General features: G+C 34.2%; 1 protein-coding gene across 1 annotated transcript; it reads right to left on the bottom strand.

Annotated features, from left to right (window-relative positions):
• Positions 1 to 6422: 6422 nt before the first annotated feature.
• Positions 6423 to 21334, bottom strand: LOC145333540 (sialin-like). The gene is made up of 16 exons (XM_080178703.1): positions 21264 to 21334; positions 17213 to 17301; positions 16617 to 16705; positions 16064 to 16168; positions 14906 to 14976; positions 14549 to 14648; positions 13860 to 13917; positions 13437 to 13535; positions 12621 to 12711; positions 12021 to 12105; positions 11219 to 11332; positions 10571 to 10688; positions 9332 to 9430; positions 8448 to 8537; positions 7127 to 7223; positions 6423 to 6545 (listed from the first exon to the last, which is right to left on the bottom strand). The coding sequence occupies exons 1-16, from the start codon at positions 21329 to 21331 to the stop codon at positions 6488 to 6490; spliced, it is 1431 nt and encodes a 476-aa protein (XP_080034829.1). The 5' UTR covers positions 21332 to 21334; the 3' UTR covers positions 6423 to 6487.
• Positions 21335 to 21896: the final 562 nt, after the last annotated feature.

Below are 21896 nucleotides of genomic sequence, written 5' to 3'. Positions count from 1 at the left end.
TAAAAATATATAGTTATATAAATATTTGACAACACATATTTTGTGGATTTTTGACAGCAACTATTTTCCTCCAACTTTCTAACAGAAACAACAAATCATAGAATAGAACTTAATCTCATCTAATGAGAAAGCCGCAAAGTTTAACAACAACCAATGAAAATTTTGCGTCCTCAGCCAATAGGAGACGAGGCTTACTTAATTCTTATAGCAGGGTTGTATATCGATCAATTCTTAAGTTATGAAACTCTTCAATTCCTGCACAAATTATTCAAAATACAATTTGTAATACACAATAGTGCCATCAACAAAGTACTTTTTTCTTTTTTGTACTTTTTGAGACTTTTTTATGAAAACATAACCTGCAAAAAAGTTACATAATGTCAAAAAATGGCTATTAGTGTATTATATGTATATAGTACGCAAATTAACTGTCTATTACTAAAAAGAGAGAGAGAAAAGATGTAGTCTATATAATATTCATGGCCATAGAAATGAAAAATAAATGACGTCGTATATGGGAAAGAAATCATATATATTTCCTTTATAAAAATTATAAAAGAAACATTAAGAGATTTTATATATAAAAGACAATCTGAGACGACAGTTGTATAATATCTATAATACAAAGTAGAACGATGTCTGTTTGTCTGTTTGTTTGTACCGCAGGATCTCGCCAACCGCTGAACCGATTGGGTTCTCCTTTACATAGTAGCTTCTCATAGATCCCAGTAAGGTCAATAACTATTTTCTTGGGGGGTGGGACACCCCCCCCCCCTCCAAAAAAAATGAAAAATACCCACCCCCCCAAAAAAAATTCCTTTTAAAACTAAAATCAAAATAGTGGGGTCTTGATCAAACCTCTTGGGGAAAAACCCCTAGAGGTAAGGGGCGAAACCGCTAGTAAACTATATAAGAACGATAAAAAGTTTAATAGAAGCGCAGCTAATACAGACGTGCCCACAATTTGGCTGGGTGGCTTTGGGATAACAAACAATCCCAAATATCTATAATACAAAGTAGCTTGATGTTTGTCCGTCCGTCCGTCTGAAGCTTAAGATCTCAGTAACCACTGAACTCTTCTAGGAATATATCTACTAGTCCTGTAGGACACCCCCACCCCCCCCCCCCCCCAAAAAAAAAAGCTGGGGCGAAACCGCTAGTATATTTACACAGAAACAAAGTTAAGGGGGATAAATATTACTTAGATTATAGCTTCGCTAATATTAGGGTAATCTACTAGAAAGAATCAGTTCATTCAGTTCAGTGGTTACCGAGATCTTAAGCTTCATACGGACAGACATAAATTGTTCTACTTTGTATTATAGACTAGCGGATGCGCCCCTAGCCCCTAGGGGCTATATATTCGAAAGTATATGGAAAGGAAGAAAAATAGCCTAAAACCCAGGGAGTAAGGGAGGGGACAATGGATCGAATATTCAATTTTTAGGAGTCTCAGACTTTGGGTACTGGCTTAAAGGGAATGTGCAAGAATTTAGCAGTTTCTGACTGACTTTTGGTACTAGCGCACAGAATGCCGCTAACTTGTTTGTTAATTTTAAATATTGCAGACAAGTATCAATAAACTTAATTTGTTATGATGTTGCTGGTTTTAACAATTTATTTCTCTCCAGAAATTATCATTTCATAGATAAAAACTTTATTGTGATATTTGTTTAATAAAAAATCTAAGAATCCAATTAAATTTTTGGTTATGGGGCTATGGGTTGAATGGGTTCCAGGGAGATTTTTCTAGTTAATTATTACATAATGGTTACATTATTCTGATGTGCTGGTAATATAATTTTCAAATAAATGCTTTTTTCTTGAAACTTTCTTCTTATTTTACTGTTTTCTGTATTGTATTAACTCTCCCTTTAAAATTTCCTCCATATTTTGTGGATTAATCTGGATTTCAGCAAATACTCTTAAATTGAATTAATTGCCCATTGTCCCCTCCCTTTCTCCCTGTTGAAACCATACCCAGACTTATCAATTTTTAAATTAGAATAGAAAAACCATCTACAAGAAGATTCACTGTAAAGGAGAACCATATTGGTTTAGTGGTTGGCGAGATCCTTTGCCACAGACAATTCAAGCTTACTTTTATATAATAGTATTATTGCTCCAAATATAATTTCTACTGTTTCCCCATTGAACACTAATAAGACATAATATTAATAAGTCAATATAAATGTATTCGTTGTATATTTGTACTGTCAAAACATTTGTGCAACTTTTTAAACATTTTTTTGCTATTTTTGCAAAAAAAAATTGATTGAAAGATCTATGTATGATGTTTTTATTAATTTTTTAAATTTTTCAAAATTTACCCTGAAACTAATGTTCCTAGTTCAATCTTAGGCATTTGAAAATTTTGATCTCCAATAAATAGATCCTTCCGCCCCTTTATTTGTGCTCCTTTAGTGATGGCCTGTGAAGCGGAAGACAATATTTTCAAAGGGCTTCACTTACAATATGTTACAAATCAAGGGCGTCCAATCTTTTATAATATAGGCAAGGACGTCCAAGGTTTTTTTGGGGGGGAGGGGGCCATAAAATATGCCTAAAATTGAAGAGAGAACAATAGTTTCAGGTTAAATTTTGAAAAATCAAAATTTGTTTTTGTTGCGGTCAGTCCTTTCAAGTACAAGTCACAATTAAAGTAAGAGATTAACCGGGTATAGTCCTTTCCACGACATCCCTCCATAAGGAGCGATTCTTCGTATTTTTAAAATGGCTTTTTATAGGTTATTTTAGGTTAGGTTAGGTTATATTGTGTTAGGTGATTGCCCCACAGGGTTAGGTAATTGGCCCCGCAGGAGCTAGAAATAGGAGAAAAGCTAATGTGAAAAATACGAAGAATCGCTTCTTATGGAGGGATGTCGTGGAAATGACTATACCCGATTAACCTACTAAACAAAAACATTTAGGTAAAGAATTGTCTCTAGTAATTTTATTTTTATGTTTAAAAAGTAATATTAGATAGAAATAATAATTTTGAATATTTCCTTTTATTTTCACCAAAGGATTGAATTTTATATGTTTAACTCCCCCCCCACACCCCTCAAATAAAAAAAGCTTGGACGTCCATGTTTAGTACAATAATAGATGTAATGTATAAACCAGACAAATTGTTTCTGTTCCCTTTTATGAAATGTGTGTTTATATTTCTGACGCTATTATCTTATTTAAAGACCTAATACAAAATCAGGACAGGGTTCCCGCCCTATGCGTAGAGTTATATGCCCCCTCTACTCTTTTACTTTAATAGTAAAATTACTAGAATTTAATTTTATATTTGATTGACTTTGATTCTTCTGATCTTATAATTTGTGTTGTGTTATCTATAAAATTTAAGACATTTTTCATCACTTTTTATAATTTTTATCATTTATGCAAGTTGTGTTTTTTTTTACAAGATTTACCCCTTTTTCTTTTCCTTGCCTCTTTAAAGTTTATTTTGTATCAGGCAGGGAGGGGACACTGGGCTGTTTATGACACTAGTCTCCAAAGTTTCAGTATAAAGTTTTCTTTTTCGTTGACTTAACAACTTTGAGGACCTTTCATTGATTTTTCATAGGTTGGTTCATTTAGTTAAGTGTCCAAACGTTTTAACCATTAAGTATGATTTACAGAAGGGGTAATTTTGTGTTTCATCATTGGGGATAATTCCTCGGCCATTGTCTTATCCCTTTAGATCCCTGATTTTTTGTAGTAAATTATTGTTGTACACAATATACCTAGTCTGCTTCATAGAAAGTGTTTACTCAGAACATTATAAAAAAAAAATTTTATGGAAAATTAATCTTGTAACTATACTTCATAAGCGCTATTATTATATTGTAGATAACGTATTTGTAACTTGATTTCATATTTTCAGTATAGTTTCTAAAAAATAAGTGTTAGATTAGAACCGGTTCTCAGCCATACTGAAAAATAATATATAAAATAGTATTAAGACAATTTTCTACGAAGATTGAAATTAAATTCTTAAAATAATACCAGTTTTGTTAGCATGGGCCTTCGGTCCCCTTGGTGATAACAAAACTGGTTTTTATCTCATATTTTTCAATTTATTCACCCTTTTTATTTCTTCTTTCTCTCTCTCTCTGTGTGTTTGACCGTTTTTTGTTTCATTTGCTTATTTCAACAAAGAACTTTTCTATCATAATACATTATTGTCCTTGATTTTGACAATAATAGCAATACTTTGCTAAAATGCAGTGACACTAAGGAGTACTTAATATGTTCGTCTGTCTGTTTGTATGTCTGTCTGTCTGTCTGTCTGTAAGTTTGTATGTCTACCCACAGTCTATCTAACTACACCCTACTTGTAACAATCTTACAATACAGAAAGTACGTCTTGTAGTGTCCAAAAAAAATAATGATTTAAAAAAATATATTTTTCATACATTTTACGGTCTAATTTGATTTAAATTGTACAAAAATCATATTTCTTTTATTTATAAAAGATTTTTTTAAATTATTATTTTTTAGACACACTGTATAATCGTGTCTTAAAGGCGCTTCGCTCACGGGGGCAAACTACGTAGATTTTTAGAAACGTGTATAAGAGCAAAAGAGTTCAATGGTCTTTTAATGTGAGTATTTTTGGACAGGATGGGAGTTATTTGGGAGTAGGGCTATTCTATAAATCTTATGTGTATGTCTGTACATATATTTGACATGGTCTATGATATCCTATCATATAAAGTATAGTATGTTTTTTTGTCTGTTTCTTAAGATTTCGACAAATACAGAGGTGGATTCTTTAAAAAAAATTAGGGTTGCTGCATCGCTGGTGAGGCAAAATTGTTTCAGTGAAAAATCCACTAAAATCATATAAAAAATCTACAAAATTGAAATAAAATCATAGAAGAGTTATTTTTGTAGATTTTTTATGTGATTATAGAGAATTTTTTACAATTTTGCCTCACCAGCGATGCAGCGACCCTATTTTTTTAAGGAGCTGATTGAGATCACCATTTTAGGGAAGCTTCACATAGGCCCTAGAATGGTTATATTACAGGGGCGTCAAAGCTTTTTTAATTTGGGGGAATGGGGGTAAAAATTTGAAAATGAAAATTTTTGTTGGGGGGGGGGGGGGGGGGTAATCTTTATATCATAGAGGGAAGCTTTTTTAATTGGGGGGGGGAGATAAAATTTGAAAATCCAACATTTTGGGGGGGGGGGGTGTAATCACCCTTTTACCCCCCCCCCCCCTTGGACGTCTATGGGGTATAACCTAATTTATTTTGGATTGAATCTTTGGATGGTTCTTGGCTATTTTCAGCCTTTCTCTACCTCTTTAAATACAATACTCGAGGGGTATAGCCGCTAGTACCTCATAACAGGAGTTTTGCATGCAATATAATCTAAACAAAGTAGGATGATAACCTTCATGGGGCCTACCCTTGATAAGACCGTGGTATACCTCCGAAAAATAGCCTAAAACCCTCTCTTGGACATTTCTTAACTTCCCTGAATATTTTGGAAAAGTCCAGTCGTTTAATTTAGGGGACATAAACACAAATATCTTACTACTTAATAGAATGAAAAATATGTTCTAATCTCTTGGATGTTTCAGATATCTATTAAGAAATTTTATAACCATATTATAATGAACTAGGAGATACGCGCCTAGAAGTCTCTAGGAGCACTTAAGGTAATTAGGGTGATTTTTTCTAGGGCTGATTTCTTTATGGAGGGTGGAAATACCCTTGCCAAAAAATAGTTAAAATCTTTCCTGGCTTTATAAGAAGCTTTATAGGAAAACCGTACCGGTTCAGAGGTTATGTTTATTTATAATTTTTTTTTAAATGCTGTCATCTATGAATTCATTATTTCTAGTTGTAAAAATGATATTGTTGTTGTTGTCTAAATTATTATTAGTATTTTGATAAGATAAGGCAGTTTTTTTTATTGAAATCTTTTATCAAAAATGTTAGTTTAGAAATTTAGTAATTTGACTAAATTTTACATTTTAGTTTATAAAAGAAAAAAGAAAAAAATGAAGAGGGGGGATTTTTTTCAGGGGTTATTTCTCATTGTAAAGGAGAACCATATCAGTCCAGCGGTTAGCGAGATATTAAGCTACAGACATATTACCAGACATCCTGTTACTTTAATATGAGGGTGATGAGTGTAATTGTATTTTTGAAAACCAACCGCCGCCGCCTGTAGGACGAAATTTGCTTCCTTGTGTTACAAAATAATGCGGCGGCCAAATTTTAAGAAGGCTTTTGATAAGCAAAGTATTAGAGACGATTTTGTATTAATTGGATTAATAGATGTTAAGTAATATAAGTTTATTTAATCCACGAATGAAGTGTAACACATAGTCGTTGGAGAGGTAATAGGTTCAAATCTTCGATCAAACACTGAGGAGTGAGGACATTAAAACACCTTGAGAATTTATTTGATTTTATGTACATAAAAATTTATTAACTCATTTATAAAATGAAAAATTTGTTTAAATAGACATATTTCAAATTTGCAAAAGCAGAGGTTTATTATTTGTACAGTCCATAGAGTAATCTTCATTTCTAAACAAATACAAATATTAATTTTCATGTATACGATTTTCAAATTTTACTTATTGAATATAAACGTACAACCCGGTTGCAACCAGAGACAAGGGTATGATATTCTGACAAATAATTCTAATGAAAAATTTCCCCGACAACCCCCTTCCTTTTTTCCTCCCCTTCTTACCTACCCCTCTACAGATAAATGGAACACTTTAAAAGGTTTCGTGATTTTTTTTTGTAGAATTTATTGTTAGAAAAGCTACCCCTGGGTTGCAACCAAGGTTAGTGTGGATGCTAAATCAAAAAGCATATTAAAAAAGCCCACATAGAATTAGGACGCTGGGTTTGCCATGTATCCTTCCACCCACCCACCCCAAAAAAATAGCTTGTCGTAAAATTGATCATTAATTCAATTCACATTTGAGTACAACATTAATGATTAACCACTTGAATGTAAGTAACTCCATTAATCACAATCAGTAAGGTTTCGTGATTTTTATATAATATTAATTTTCTTAATCAATTGTATAGATATAAAATAAAGTGAGGTTCAATTAATTACCAATTTTTGTTCTATAATTCGTTTTTCTATTTACCTCTGTTGAGTGTTGGTCATTATTGTATCAAACTTTTGTTGTCTATCTCCAGCAAATAGCAGGAACAACGCCGCAGACAATACATTTAGAACAGTCGCTGAAATATATTTCAATTTTTTCTTTATGGCTTCAAATCCGATCATTATCCACTGGATAAGAAACGGTTCTCATCCATGCTGAAAAATCATGTATAACATTGTATAACAGACAATTTTCTGCAAATATTAAAACAAAAATAACAAACATTAAATTTGTTAGACCGGGCTTTTGTCCCCTCGTGTCTAATAAAACTGATTTTAAGCTTACATTTTTTTTTATTTTAATATCCGCGGAAAGCTGTCTATAAAACAATGGTATTAATAATTATCATTTCATTAACAAGGATGACATCTTCCATAAGTAGCGAAGCCAAAACAAATCATTAGATGTTTGCTGTCATAAAGAAGGATTTAGATTTTTTGAAGATGACCGACAGTTAGTCGGACAAAGTGAGTTGTAATAAATTTAAAAAATTAGATGAAAGGACAGATAAATATAGATGTAGAGCAAGTATGTCAGGGATGTAAAGGGACAAGACAATGGCCGATAAAATGGTGCACATTCCAAATGACGATACACAAAATTATCCCTTCTGCAGATGACAATTTATGGTTGAAACGTTTGGAACTATATTAAATTTCAATAAAGGTCCCCAAAGTTGTTAACCCAATGAATAAAAAAATGTAATTATAAAACTTTGGGGACTAGTGTAATAAATTGCTCAATGTCCCACCCTTCCTGGCAGTTTATCCTTTTAAGCTGCTAATTAAATTCCATTTCTTCAACACGAGAAAGCCCAATCTGTCCCGATTTTGTATCACTTTTGAAAAGTGCGATTCCTATGACGTCATATAAAAAGGGAAGGGGGGAAGAAAATCTCTTCCCTTTTTTCCCATCTCTTTTGAAGAGATTTTCTTTCCCCTTACCTTTTTCTTTCCCGAAACGTATATGACGTAACTGGAATCGCACTTTTCAAAGTGATACAAAATCGGGACAGATTGGGCTTTCTCCTTCAACACAGGCATATGCAATTAATGCCTGCAAAAAGTATCCGTTTAGATGAGTTTAAGTTTATTTCCAGAATGGCTTCGAAACCAATTAATATCCACTGGATTAAAACCGTTTTTGAGCCCTACTATAAAGTCATGTATCGTATCGTTCTACGAATAAAATATGTATAATCATAAAATTCAAACCAGTTTTGTTAGCCCGTGTCTTCGGCATCTTGTGGCCAAGAAAACTGGTTTAATCTTATAGTAGTAACGATAAATAACTATTATACCTGCAGCAAAGAAAACCCTCCAACCAGTAATTGGATCCAGGCCAGTATGAGGATCTATCAACCAGTTAGCAACCATTGGGGTCAAAGCACCTGCATTTTGTATTTTTTAACACTAACAAATACGCTAATATAGACCTTTAAGGGAGGATAAGTCGACCCCTATATAAAAAAGATTACATTGGTATTGCACCCATACGGAATTGCACCCACGGAATTGCACCCAGCGGGATTGCACCCAACGGGATTGCACCCACACGGAATTGCACCCAAACGGGATTCCAACCACGGAATTGCACCCATACGGGATTCCACCCACGAAATTGCACCCATACGGTACTCCACCCACGGAATTGCACCCATACGGGACTCCACCCACGGAATTGCACCCGTGGGTGAAATACCGTATGGGTGCAATTCCGTGGTTACCATAGAGAAACTATATTGGTTCAGCGGTTAAAATACTGACAAACATTCTATTACTTTAGACCTCTTTTTTTAACTTTTTTTTTTTATCACGAGTTTTCATGGCATTACTAAGACATCAATAAAACAATGTTGTATGGTGTTGTTTTGTGCCTATAGCAAGAAATTTAGAAATTTACAAAATTATGTAATGATTTCCCAATATTAATTATTTGTGAAAATTTTGAACCTTTTATTTAGGGATTAAACTAGTCCCCAAAGTTTTATTATAGCGTTTTCTTATTCGTTGGCATAACACCTTTGGGGACGTTGATTTTGATTAGTTGATTTATTAAGTTTAGTATTCAATCGTTTCAATAACTAAATTTATTCTACAGATGGGGGGATATTTTGTATTATCATTGGGGGTGTACATCAATTTATTAGCCTTTGTCTTATCCCTTTAGATCTCTTATTTAGACCTGCAAGATTTCCAAATCCATTGGAGATACCCAAAAAAGTTCCAGATCTATTTGGGGCCATCAACATTATATTCTGTATACCACCACATCCAGTAGCACCTATAAACATATCTTTTCCAGTAACGCTTCCAATCCTATTAAAATCCGCTGGATTAGAACCGGTTCTGAGCCATACTGAAAAATCATGCATCAAATCGTAGTTGTAGAAAATGTCTGCAAAAATAAAAAAAATCATAGAAACAATCACTACTTTAATGGGCCTTCATCACCTCGGCAACAATAAAAAAAGAAATTGATTTTATTATCTGGGGAAAACTGTATACTACTATGAGTTAAATAAAAATTAGCGAAATCTTTGATTAAACTAACGGACAAGCATTTTTCTACTTTATAAATCTAATATACAGGCCTCTAGGAGCACTTGAGAGTGGGGAGGGGAGGCCCCCCCCCAACTTTCCATTTTAGTTTTAAAAAGAAAATTTTAAGGTGTGTAATTTTTTTCTATGGGCTACCCTGTAAGGGAGAACCATATTGGGTCAGTGGTTATGGAGATCCTTGCTAATGCTAATGTCGTTTGGGTGAGTTGCACCTGGACTGAACAGTCAACTTGTCAACTCAAGGCCAGACTCTTGGTCCTTCACCTCATACCCGTAGTACAGTACATTACAGACAACCAACTCTCTGTGATGCACGACCTTTGTCTGAGAAGTCCTAACTGTGCATGGTAACGAGTTGCGCCTGTTTTGGGCCAAGGCATTCCCCCCACTCTAACTATTTACGTCGCGCATTTGACATAGTAGCAGTGGGAACCATTTTTAACGTCTTTAGTTTTGACGCGGTGTCGGACCAAGATTCGAACCTATCACCTTCCCGACGACGAGCGAATGCGCTACGTGTTAAGCCACGGTCGCGGGTTATGGAGATCCTTACTGAGATCCTTCTACTTTATTATAAGGACTAGCGGTTTCGCCCCTAGCCTCTAGGGGCTTTGCCCCAAGAGGTTTAATCAAACCAATTTTTTGTATTTTAGATTTAAAATAAAAATAAAAAATTTTGGGAGGGGGGATTTTTTATTTTTTTTTTTTGGGGGGGGGGGTAGTCGACCCTACTATTTTAACTTTAGTTTTAGGAAGAAAAACTTTTTTTAGCGGTTAGCGAGATCCTTCGCTACAAACAGACAGACACAGAGACACGCATACATCGTTCTACTATGTATTATAGATATCTAAAATTATGTACCAGCAAAAGCAAAGCCTACAGTGATAACTAGAACACAGTATAAAGGACTTGCAGTCAAAAATCCCATGGCAATTGGAGCTACAGCTGATGGAATCAGAGTCAGACTGGCAAATATTTTCTGAAATATAATAGTTATTTATCGCATCGTATTATAAACGGCTTTCCGCGGATAAAGAATGTACAATTATGAGATTAAAACTAGTTTTTTTAGCCCCGAGGTGCCGGAGGCCCCGGCTAAAAAAAACTGGTTTTAATCTTATGATTGTACATTTTTATATTCGTAGAAAGCTGGATATAATACGATGATATACATAGTTTTTTCGTATGGATGAGAACCGGTTCCTATCCACCGGATTCGAATGAATACGAGAAACATTATTATAAATATCTCATTTCATAGAAGTTCAAAAATGAGTCTTAGATAAAAAATGGCCTGTTTTAATATTTATATATTCTTATTCATTATTGGCCTAATATTCTAATTACAAAATTTGTTGAAAAAATTTGAATAGTTTCATAATAGTTCTAGGCATCATTTCGGTGATTTTTAAGAGAAAAAAAATCTACCTTCCTCATTTCTCAAGCTAATCAACTATCCCCAGAGTGGGAGGCGAAACCGCTTGTAATAAATTCAATATTTTTAATAACCTGAGCATTTATTCTACTGACCCATCCTTTGGCAATAATAAGATCTGATACAACTCCAAATATCTGGCAACAAAATAACTGGGCAAGGAAGGGCATCATAGTCAGCAGGCCATTCTGAAACATAGAAAATAACTATACGCCTTTAGAAACACGTAAAATCTTTCCTTTTCAATCTATGTTAAGATCAGCTGTTTGAATTTTTTCTCCGCTACATTTTTTTCTGCGATTTCTCCTCGGAGGGTGGTTTCACCTTCCCCCAAAATAGCTGTAAACCTCCTCTGGACCTAAGAGAAGCTACACTGTAAAGGAGAACCATATTGGTTCAGTGGTTAGCAAGATCCTTCAGTACACACAGACAGACAAAGATCGTGTCACTTTATTATAAGGATATTAAAAAGTTTTTTTTGTGTATTTGTCAAGACCTTTCAGACTAATGAACCTTTTTTAGGATTTTTCTGCTCCCGCCTTCCTGTTTTAGAATAAAGAATACATAGTTTAAAACTTTTGTGCTTTTTTAATGGATAGTTTAAAACTTTTGTGCTTTTTTAATGGGATAGGTAAAAGGTCAATTCGCTTATTTGAGTTTTTACATATCTGCCGTTTTCTTGTCAGAATTTCAAAATATTTAAAATTTCTATTTGTTCATTTAGTTTTTTTAATAAAAGGGGCAGTTAGCTTTATTGGTAACTTTTTTCATATAATCATTTTGGTAATCTGCTCTATATGTTACTTTGTTGATGTTTTTTAATATTCATTGTGCATCGCTACTCATGGATGTTGTCATCCTTGTCTTATCCAATACCTGAGTATACTTATTTTCATCTCCATGTGTAGCAATTGTATCAATAAATGTTGGACCCATAACTAAGAAAGCATACAGACCCCAACTAAATAACAATAGATTTTAAGAAAAGTTTTTAAGAAAATAGAATTCAAAGTATAAGGTTGTTTCATTAACATATTAGTAATTACATTATTAATTGTTTGGTCAAGATAACCTAATGGCTTCTGCTATTAATGTATCTATATTAAAAGAAATCTTACAATAATTCTAAAATTGTTTTAATGTTATCACTTTCATATACAAAGTGTTGGTTGTCTGCTGGGCGTTGTTTTAGTACAGGTAACTATTCCTTCATTTGCCAGGGAAATTCAACAATATGTCAGGGATCTTAGGGGACAAGATAATTTTAATATTGATGTACATTCCCTATGCTACAAAATGATACCTTGTGTATGTTATATTATTAGTTGTAAAGTTTGGACACTTCTACTTTAGACTCAACCAATCATATTCAATAAAAGTACCAACAAATAAGATAACATGGTTCAAAGATTATAGGTACTTTTCTGTCATTTTGTGAATTTTTTGAAAAAAGCGCTGTTTGAAAAATATATTTACCAGAAGGCAAAGTCATAAGCAATGATGACCCAGACTTTAGGATTTTTTAACATTTCTAGCACAATCTTCAACAGTGGTGGCTCTTTACTTTCTAAAATAAGTATAATGTATTCAGTTTTGTATAACACAATTTATGTCAAATTCACAGGATGACGACTTTACAAATATACTATTTGCCATAAAATCTGCTGGATATATAATATTATGACAGGAGAAAATTTGTCGTCAATATAGGTTGTTAACATGGACATTACTTTTTGGCCAGTTCGTTCATCCAGTAAGAGAGGAGGGGATGGGGAATAGGGGGCGGATTGAGAGGGGGTGGTGGTTATTTTAGCCAGCTACAAGTTTCACTTAATTAAAGTACATGATGATCTAGTGCAAGATCTAAGTAATAATAACTCCATTACTTAATTGATATGCTTTTACTTTCAAGAAAAGTTTAATGTTGGCACTGGTCATACTATTTTCACTGTACCTTTGTGATTTGTCCATCCATCTGTCTGTCTGTGGGTGTTATAATCTAATGTTACTTTTTTATTTAAGACAAATTAGAAAAATTAAAGACCCAAATATGCTTTCACTCAAGGTGCCTGTGAAGCATTAATACCCTCCCCACCCCCCCCTCCCACCGCGTTCTTATAAAAAAAATTGAAAATATGGGAGTTTTTTTTCTATGACTAACCCCTCCGTGGGACTCTAACCCTTTCGGGCTACCTAGTAGCAAAAATAATATAACCCAACTTGATCTAAATAAACTATAAAATTTTCCAAAAATTTTACACAATGTGCAAATTATATTTTGAAAAGGTATACCTTCATTCACTCTAGTTGCAGCTCCTTGATCTCTATTCTTCATAATATAATCTAGTTCTTCTTCAGATATCCATCTGTTCGTTTCTGGAGATTCGGACACTAAATCAGGGGATTATCCTTATAATAAAGTAACAGGATGTCTGTCTCAGTCTGTATCGAAGGATCTCTCAAACTACAAAGCCGATATGGCTCTCCTTTACCTATAGCTTCTCATAGGTCAATATTTTATTTTTCTTATTATAACTAAAATTTAAAGGGGAGGGGGTGTCCAATCCACCCCACATCACGTGCTCATACAGGCCTCTAGTGGCGTAGCCTGTAGTCTTTATATGAAAATAAAGGGATTTTTGTTTGTTAGACTGTTTGACTTTGTTCCCAAATGAAAACACCTCTAGAAAATTTTTTTTGTTTTTAAATAATTACCAAAAACAAACCAGAATATACACCAGACAAGGGATATTGAGGCAGTTGTGTAAAACACCTATAAAAACAAAACATTTTAATTTTTTAGGATTGGTAATCCACAAAATAACTTTTTTTTACCAAACTTTTAATTGAGTTATTGAATTTTTAGTATCAAAACTACTTTAGAATTTCATTTGTCTCTCTTTTCCATCAGTCTGTCCTTGACCTGATGAGATAATTGTAATTTTCTTGGCTGCTATTTAAGATAGACAACTGATTATTTTTGTGATGATACTCCAAGGCAGTATAGGGAAAACTAGGTCTTTTGGTCTGTCAGTTATGCTACAAAAATATAATTTTAAAACAATATTTTAGACATATTTGTAAGGTTTCGTGATTTTTGTCTTTAAAAGATTCTTGATCCGCCCATATTATTGATTGGAACTAGTTCACATTTTGGTACAAAAAAGCAGTATTTTTTAAAAAATTGATTCATTATGAATAAAGTTATCTATAATTAGTCGAATATCTTAGGATATAGCTAGCTTTCAGGAAATTATAATGTACAAAAAAATTTTATTAGAATGTATTATATGTGACCAAACACAAACAAAAAAAATTGGTCTGCTAAAAACTCCTGTTTAAGGTTGACGGATTATTGTGTATGACAGTTGTCAGTCTATATACAATATAAATCTATTATATACCATTTGCCAGCCTGCAGAATCCATGATGAGACCACACAGCGGAAAGGTGATAACTGGACCCAGGTTAGCTCCAGAATAACTGAAGGATACAAACTTGGACCTAAACAGGATGGTTATATGTAACTGTACCCACAGTCCGGAGACCCTTTGCTGACTTTCAATTGGGTCTTTGAAATGATCTAATAGCATAGGAAATATAAACACAGCAAAGTCGCTACAAAAATAAAAACAGAAACTAATTATGAAATTTTGATTGGTTGACTCAAAATACATTTAGGTTTCGTAATTTTTTTCAAATTTATTTCATTGCCGGTATAAGATTTACAATTACAATTTATTTTGTAATTGTTGAAGTACCTTTCATGTAGTGGTGTCCATTTAACAAAAAGTGGGGGAATACTTGGATAAGTTGGGGACAGGAATAACCCCTAAACAAAGATTTGGTTAAAATGCTAGTGGCGCATCCTACTATTCCACACGCCTTCATAATCAATCTGTAACTTACCTTTATAATCCTGCCCAGAGACTCAAACTTTCCTGTATAATCCTGGCTACCACCACTGCCCAGGGACTCAAACTTACCTTTATAATCCTGGCTACCACCACTGCCCAGGGACTCAAACTTACCTGTATAATCCTGGCTACCACCACTGCACAGGGACTCAAACTTACCTGCATAATCCTGGCTGCCACCACTGCCCAGGGACTTAAACTTACCTGTATAATCCTGGCTACCACCACAGCCCAGGGACTTAAACTTACCTGTATAATCCTGGCTACCACTACTGCCCAGGGACTCAAACTTACCTTTATAATCCTGGCTACCACCACTGCCCAGGGACTCAAACTTACCTGTATAATCCTGGCTACCACCACTGCACAGGGACTCAAACTTACCTGTATAATCCTGGCTGCCACCACTGGCCAGGGACTCAAACTTACCTGTATAATCCTGGCTGCTACCACTGCCCAGGGACTCAAACTTACCTGTATAATCCTGGCTGCTACCACTGCCCAGGGACTCAAACTTACCTGCATAATCCTGGCTGCCACCACTGCCCAGGGACTCAAACTTACCTGTATAATCCTGGCTGCCACCACTGCCCAGGGACTCAAACTTACCTGTATAATCCTGGCTGCTACCACTGCCCAGGGACTCAAACTTACCTGCATAATCCTGGCTGCCACCACTGCCCAGGGACTCAAACTTACCTGTATAATCCTGGCTGCCACCACTGCCCAGGGACTCAAACTTACCTGTATAATCCTGGCTGCCACCACTGCCCAGGGACTCAAACTTACCTGTATAATCCTGGCTACCACCACTGCACAGGGACTCAAACTTACCTGTATAATCCTGGCTGCCACCACTGCCCAGGGACTCAAACTTACCTGTATAATCCTGGCTGCTACCACTGCCCAGGGACTCAAACTTACCTGTATAATCCTGGCTGCCACCACTGCCCAGGGACTCAAATTTACCTGTATAATCCTGGCTGCGGGACTCAAACTTACCTGTATAATCCTGGCTGCCACCACTGCCCAGGGACTTAAACTTGCCAACACTGGAAGCAAGTAACTAACAGCTACTGACCCCAACATTGAGATACCAAGCACATTCTGTGAAATAGATAGTTAAGTTGCGTAGCATATACAAGGTATTATTACATTATTTTCTAAATTAACAGTAAAAGAAGCTTTTGAATCAGATGATTCTTCAAAAAAAATTTTATATGTTCATTAATAGAAGCTGATCTACTGATCCTAGTTATAGAGTAGCTTTCGCTACTTGAATTAGCAAAGTAGCAAAAACAAGCTTAGATTTGATCATACAAAAAAGAAAATAAACTTTTAAAATAAAAATTTTGGGGACAATATACTATACATATAATCTTTAAGAAAAGTGCTAAAAACAAAGTTGTTGCTCAATACTATATAGCCCAAAACCATTCCAAGACAAAAACTTTCTAAAAGGAAATATCTATAGTTTATAATATATGACAGACGGACGGATGTATGGACATACCCTAGGTATAGAGTAGCTGCACTAGCAACAAAATACACCAACTCTAGTTCCAAATCTTTCCGCTAGGCGTCCTCCCGGTATTTGCAATAGAATATATCCATAGAAATATGAACTCAACACCCAAGATTTCTCTAAAAGTAATTTTATAGAATATCATATGCGTGCAAATGTTGTGTTAAGGGAATGTAAGAGGGTTTAAGTAACCCCCCCCAACTGAGAAAAAATTAAGTTTAATAGAAGAGGGAAAACAATTTCAGGTAGAGGAAGATGAAATGTTTAATAAATGGGGGATAAAAATACTTTTTAAACCAATGTTACCATTCTACGGACAAACTCAATTACCTATAAAAAATCAATTCTGAAGCACAATTTATAAATAACAGATTAAGAATTCCATAGTATATATAGTGGCATGCGGTAGGGACTCTACGGGGTTTCAATGCATTTCTAAAACAAAACATTATGAATAACTATCTTCCCTGGTAAAATTAAGGGAGATGGATACACTCCCCTCCACAAGGGTTTAACCCCCCTGATACACACCCCTAAAACAGCCAAGGTTAGATTTAAGTGTAATATAAACAAAACCCTGTGCACGCCCCTGATGTTAAAATTATCAGACAAGAAAAAAATCCTACCAAAAGGAGACCAATTGTATTGTATGATAGATTTGCTATGATCAGTTGAATTTCCCACCATCTGGGTTATAGCAAAGTCTAAATGGATCCTAAAAAATAATTGGTGATTAGGATATAAAAAAAACTCTGGGTTTGTAATAAAGATGACGGAGAAACCTAGAAAAAAAATAGCTTGGAACCATTGCATATACTCCAGTTATATTTCTTAAATAGCAGAATCCAATTGATAAAGTAGATATTTTAATTAAACCAGACAGACAGACATGCAATAATTCAAGCTAATGTATATAATTGAGTAAAACGATAGAGGAGAAATGGGGTTAAATGACTGTATGTCCCAACCCCATGAACCCTGTGCCAACATTCAATCGGGTCTTTGAATATCAGCCAACAGCGTCAGAAATAAACACAGCCAAGTCGCTACAAATGAGTAGAAATCAATTTACAAGCAGACGAAAAAGGTCCCTATCACTGTAGTTATCTGTATTATATATCTATACTTGTACATTTATGAACAATTGACATAAAAATCATAATATTGGATTGAGAATCATAAAAATGTGCGTATAGAAATCTGATATAGGATTTGCATAGTAAATATCTTTTTATTTACTGTACTGCTTCTTTTTATTTGGCTGATGACTTCGCCCTTTGCCATACAAGAGACATTGGCATAAAATATAGATACTGGCGGATAAGCCCCTAGAGGCTTTTAGGGGCACTTGAGTGGGGTGGGGGTAGAATTGGAATTAGAGTAAAATACTAGAGGGGGATTGGGTTAAATACCTTTATGTCCCCATTTTAAGGACATTGTGCCGACTGTCAATTGGGTCTTTGAAAATCAACCAAAAGTGTCGGGAATGTTAAGACAATCAAGTAGCAGATAACAATTTGCTAGCAGACAAAAAAGGTCCTTAGAAAAGTTAGTTTTCTGTATATACATCTATAAATTTGTTGAATTAGACGACTTGATTTTGTATTTTAGTTTTAAAAAGAAATTTTCAATGAATGATTTTCCTTATTTTTTAAAATTTAGATTTTTTTTGGAGGGGGGGGGGGAACAAACAAACAAATAGAACGACATCGTTCTACTTTGTATTATAGATATCGCAGTACTCTTTAAAATTAATGCTATAATTTACCATGAAAAAGAAAGAATTTAAAAATATTGAAAATATTAATCAAAGCATTTTTAGTGCAGTATAACAATTTAAAATTATTTAGAGACACATGAGAAGCATTAAATAGGCGCGATTATCTACAAGGAGATATCTTTACATGAAAGCCCAGCAATACTTTTCATCACAATATGGTCACAGTGCAAATGAAGGTGCTTTGACTTTTGTGTCAGAACCTAAATTGGGACATAGTGCATTTCATTACCCTAGGTAAGGTAACTTCATTTCACTTTTCAATAAAATTCAAAATGCAGCGGTTTTTCAGAAAATTAAATTTGAAAATTTCAAGTTCAATTTTCACCCACTAGGAGTTACCGCATAATCATGACAAGAAAAGCAAAGATTATTTATTTAAAATTTTGAACAACTTTGCTTTTCTAAAGTTCTTCATAAAACCACTCCTGAAATGAGTTAATTAATGGCCATTTTTATCAATTGCTTTGCTAAGGTCACGAAAATTCAGCCTTAAATAAATTATATATGGAGAGGTTTAATGAATGACTTTATAAAAGCAAAGTTGTTCAAAATTTTAAATAAATAATTTTTGCTTTTCTTGTCATGATTATGCGCTAACTCCTAGTGGGTGAAAATTAAACTTGAAATTCAAATCTTATTTTCTCAAAAACCGCTGCTTTTTAGATTTTATTAAAAAGTGAAATGAAGTTACCTAACCTAGCTAGGGTAATGAAATGCACTATGTCCCAATTTAGGTTCTGACACTAAAGTCAAAGCACTTTCGAAGGCACTGTGTGGTGTTGATAATTAAATGATTTTTTTTGAGAAGTGGTCTTGGGGTGATTTCTCTTGAGAGAAAAGAGGTATTATCTCCCAAAATACAGTGTGTTTTTTTTTATGAGAACTTTTTTGAAAGCAATTTTACCCCACTTATAGTTATCAGAATCTAATGATTAACGGCTTATTTTCTTTGTTTTTTTATAACCATTTTTAGAACATCAAAAAAAAAATTTCAGTTTTTATTTAAAAAGTATATTTAAATCAAAAATTCTAAACTTAGGTGTCAACATCTAAAAAAGGTTTTAGCGCATTTTTCTTAAACTCAAATCTTCTACCCTTTGCAATAAAAATATTGGATTTTCAGTAGTCCACTTTGGGGGGCCAGTACTCCCTCCTTGGTTGAGATATGGCCTTTTAACTTTAATATGTTCTAGTACATGTCCCCAAAAGTATCTGTATCAAGCGTTTTGCAGCCATTCTTGCAAAGGGTGGAAGATTTGAGCATGGGAAAAATGCGCTAAAACCATTTTTAGATGTTGACACCTAGGTTTTGAATTTTTTATTTTACTCTACTTTTTTAATATAAACGGAAATATTTTTTTGATGTTCTATAAATGGTTATAAAAAACGAAGAAAATAAGCCATTAATCAATAAATTCTGTTAACTATAAGTAAGGTAAAATTGCTTTCAAAAAAGTTCTCATAAAAAAACACACTGTAGTTAAAAACCTCGGACATAGGGAGCTTCAATGTAAAGAAGGACCATATCTGCTGAGCGGTTAGTGAGATAATTCGCTACGCACAGATGGATAAACCTGTTATATTTAGAAAAACTCCTGCGTTAAATGTTAAATGACAGAGTAGCTTCACGTCTAATGATTTTACGTACATATGGTAAATAGTACATATAGTACATTTTGATTCTTATATAAAACTTTGACGTTCCTCTCTAAAAAGGGAGAACTCAATCGGTTTGGTGGTTTACAAAATCTTAACGGACCAAGGAAAGAAAACGAAGGTGCGGGGTTCGTCATATTGTTACAGTAGCTTTTGATATTTTATTTTAGGTAAGGTATATGTTAATGATTGCCCCGGAGGGTTAGAACCATCCGCATGTGCTAGAAATACGGCGAAATCCGCTACTTTGTTTTTTTTTCCGTGATCCAACTTAACTGACAAATAATCCTCACTTCTTTCTATAATAGGATAAAGTTGCTTGTCATAACAAGTCAGATCTTATGTCGACAATATAAAATCTAGTTTAATAGGGAAATTTTCCTTTAGAGAAATTTAGGGAACTTTTCCTAAGATCTTAATGAGCAATATTTACTAGGATGGGTCGATTTTGGACATTTTTATCTGAGACCAAAGCGGGACTTGCACATGATTTCTATGAACCTCTTGATGATTTAATATTTATCTTATGTCTAAAAACCGTATATTTTAAAACAGGCAAAAGTTTCTGATTCTACTCTTGTAGGCTTTTTCAGGTAGCACCATGAAGCATAGACGTCCAAGCTTTTTTTTGGGGGGGGGGGGTAAACAATTTTAAGGGGGTGGGTAATTCGTATTTTAGGGGGGGGGGGTAAAATGGCGCGCGAAGCTCGCCGAAATTTTCTTTTACCCCCCCCCAAAATTTTTACCCCGGGGGTAAATTTTGCTTGGGAGGGTAATTACCCCCTCTGAAATCTGGTGGCAGGGGTAAATTTAGTTTACCCCCCCCCTAAATTTTCCCCAGGAGTAAAATTTTTTGGGGGGGGGTAATTTAAATTTTATTAAATATTTAGTATTAAAAATGCGCCTGAAGCGCGCAAAAAAATTTTTTATTAGAGATTTTTTATTTTGGGGGGGTATTTACCTCCCCAAAATTGTTTGAGGGGGGGTAAATTTTAAATGGGGGGGGGGTTAAAATGAAAAAAATTTTACGGCACCCACAAAATCTTTGGCGGGGGGGGGGGTAATCGCCCCATTACCCCCCCCTTGGACGTCTATGCCATGAAGCCATAGTTTTTATTCAATAAATTTTGACTCCAATTCAAAAATTGCTATGCAATTGTATTTGCGGTAGCCAATCATGTGCAAGTTCCTGCTTTGGTCTCAGATAAAAATGTTCAAAATCGACCCACCCTAGTATTCACCTGAGCATGTAGTTGCAGAAGAGTCCGATGAAAAGAATAACAGACACGACCCATCTCATATAATTCATTTTTTACCTAATAAATTATCAGGGATCTCAATGGATAAGACAATGGACGATAAATTAATGTACATTCCTAATGATAATAAACAAAATTACCCCATCTTTAGATTCAATTTATTAGACACTGCTTGTTAATGAAAAAAAAAATCAAAATTGAATAAAAGTACCTACTAACAGTTTTTAGGTTAACGAATAAGAAAAAGTGATTTTAAAACTTAGGGTACTAGTATAAATAACCGTCAAATTACATAATTAGCGCAGCTCTAAAAGTCAATAACAATAGCTTTGATATAAAACATAAAACTATTATTTGATAATTAGAGTTAAAGGAAAAGGAACAGTAAACTGTAATTTAGAAAAAGAAAAATTAGAAATATCTTGCAATTATCGAATACTAGCAACTGCGCCCCTAGTATCTAGGGACTCTGACTTCAAAAGGGTTATAAGGGGATATTAAAATTGCTTAAAACCATCCTGGGACCTATGTGAAGCTTCCCTTTAAGGGAGAACTCAATTAGTTCATTAAAAAATCTTACTATTTTATATAATAGGATATAATTAAAGTTGAGAA

Source organism: Acartia tonsa, chromosome 12 (genome assembly GCF_053477335.1).
Source record: "Acartia tonsa isolate MP-2025a chromosome 12, ASM5347733v1, whole genome shotgun sequence".
NCBI lineage: Eukaryota > Metazoa > Arthropoda > Copepoda > Calanoida > Acartiidae > Acartia > Acartia tonsa.
This window is presented reverse-complemented; position numbering and strand designations above follow the sequence as displayed.

Bases quoted from the DNA above. Each gene is read 5' to 3' on its own strand.
- LOC145333540 (XM_080178703.1), bottom strand. From the start codon at position 21,331: ATGAATTATATGAGATGGGTCGTGTCTGTTATTCTTTTCATCGGACTC. The intron at 12,106-12,620 runs GTAAATATATTT...ATTGTTATTTAG, and splicing joins GCTTATGACTTTGCCTTCTG to TTGGGGTCTGTATGCTTTCT. The intron at 11,333-12,020 runs GTATTGGATAAG...TCTATGTTTCAG, and splicing joins ATGAAAATAAGTATACTCAG to AATGGCCTGCTGACTATGAT.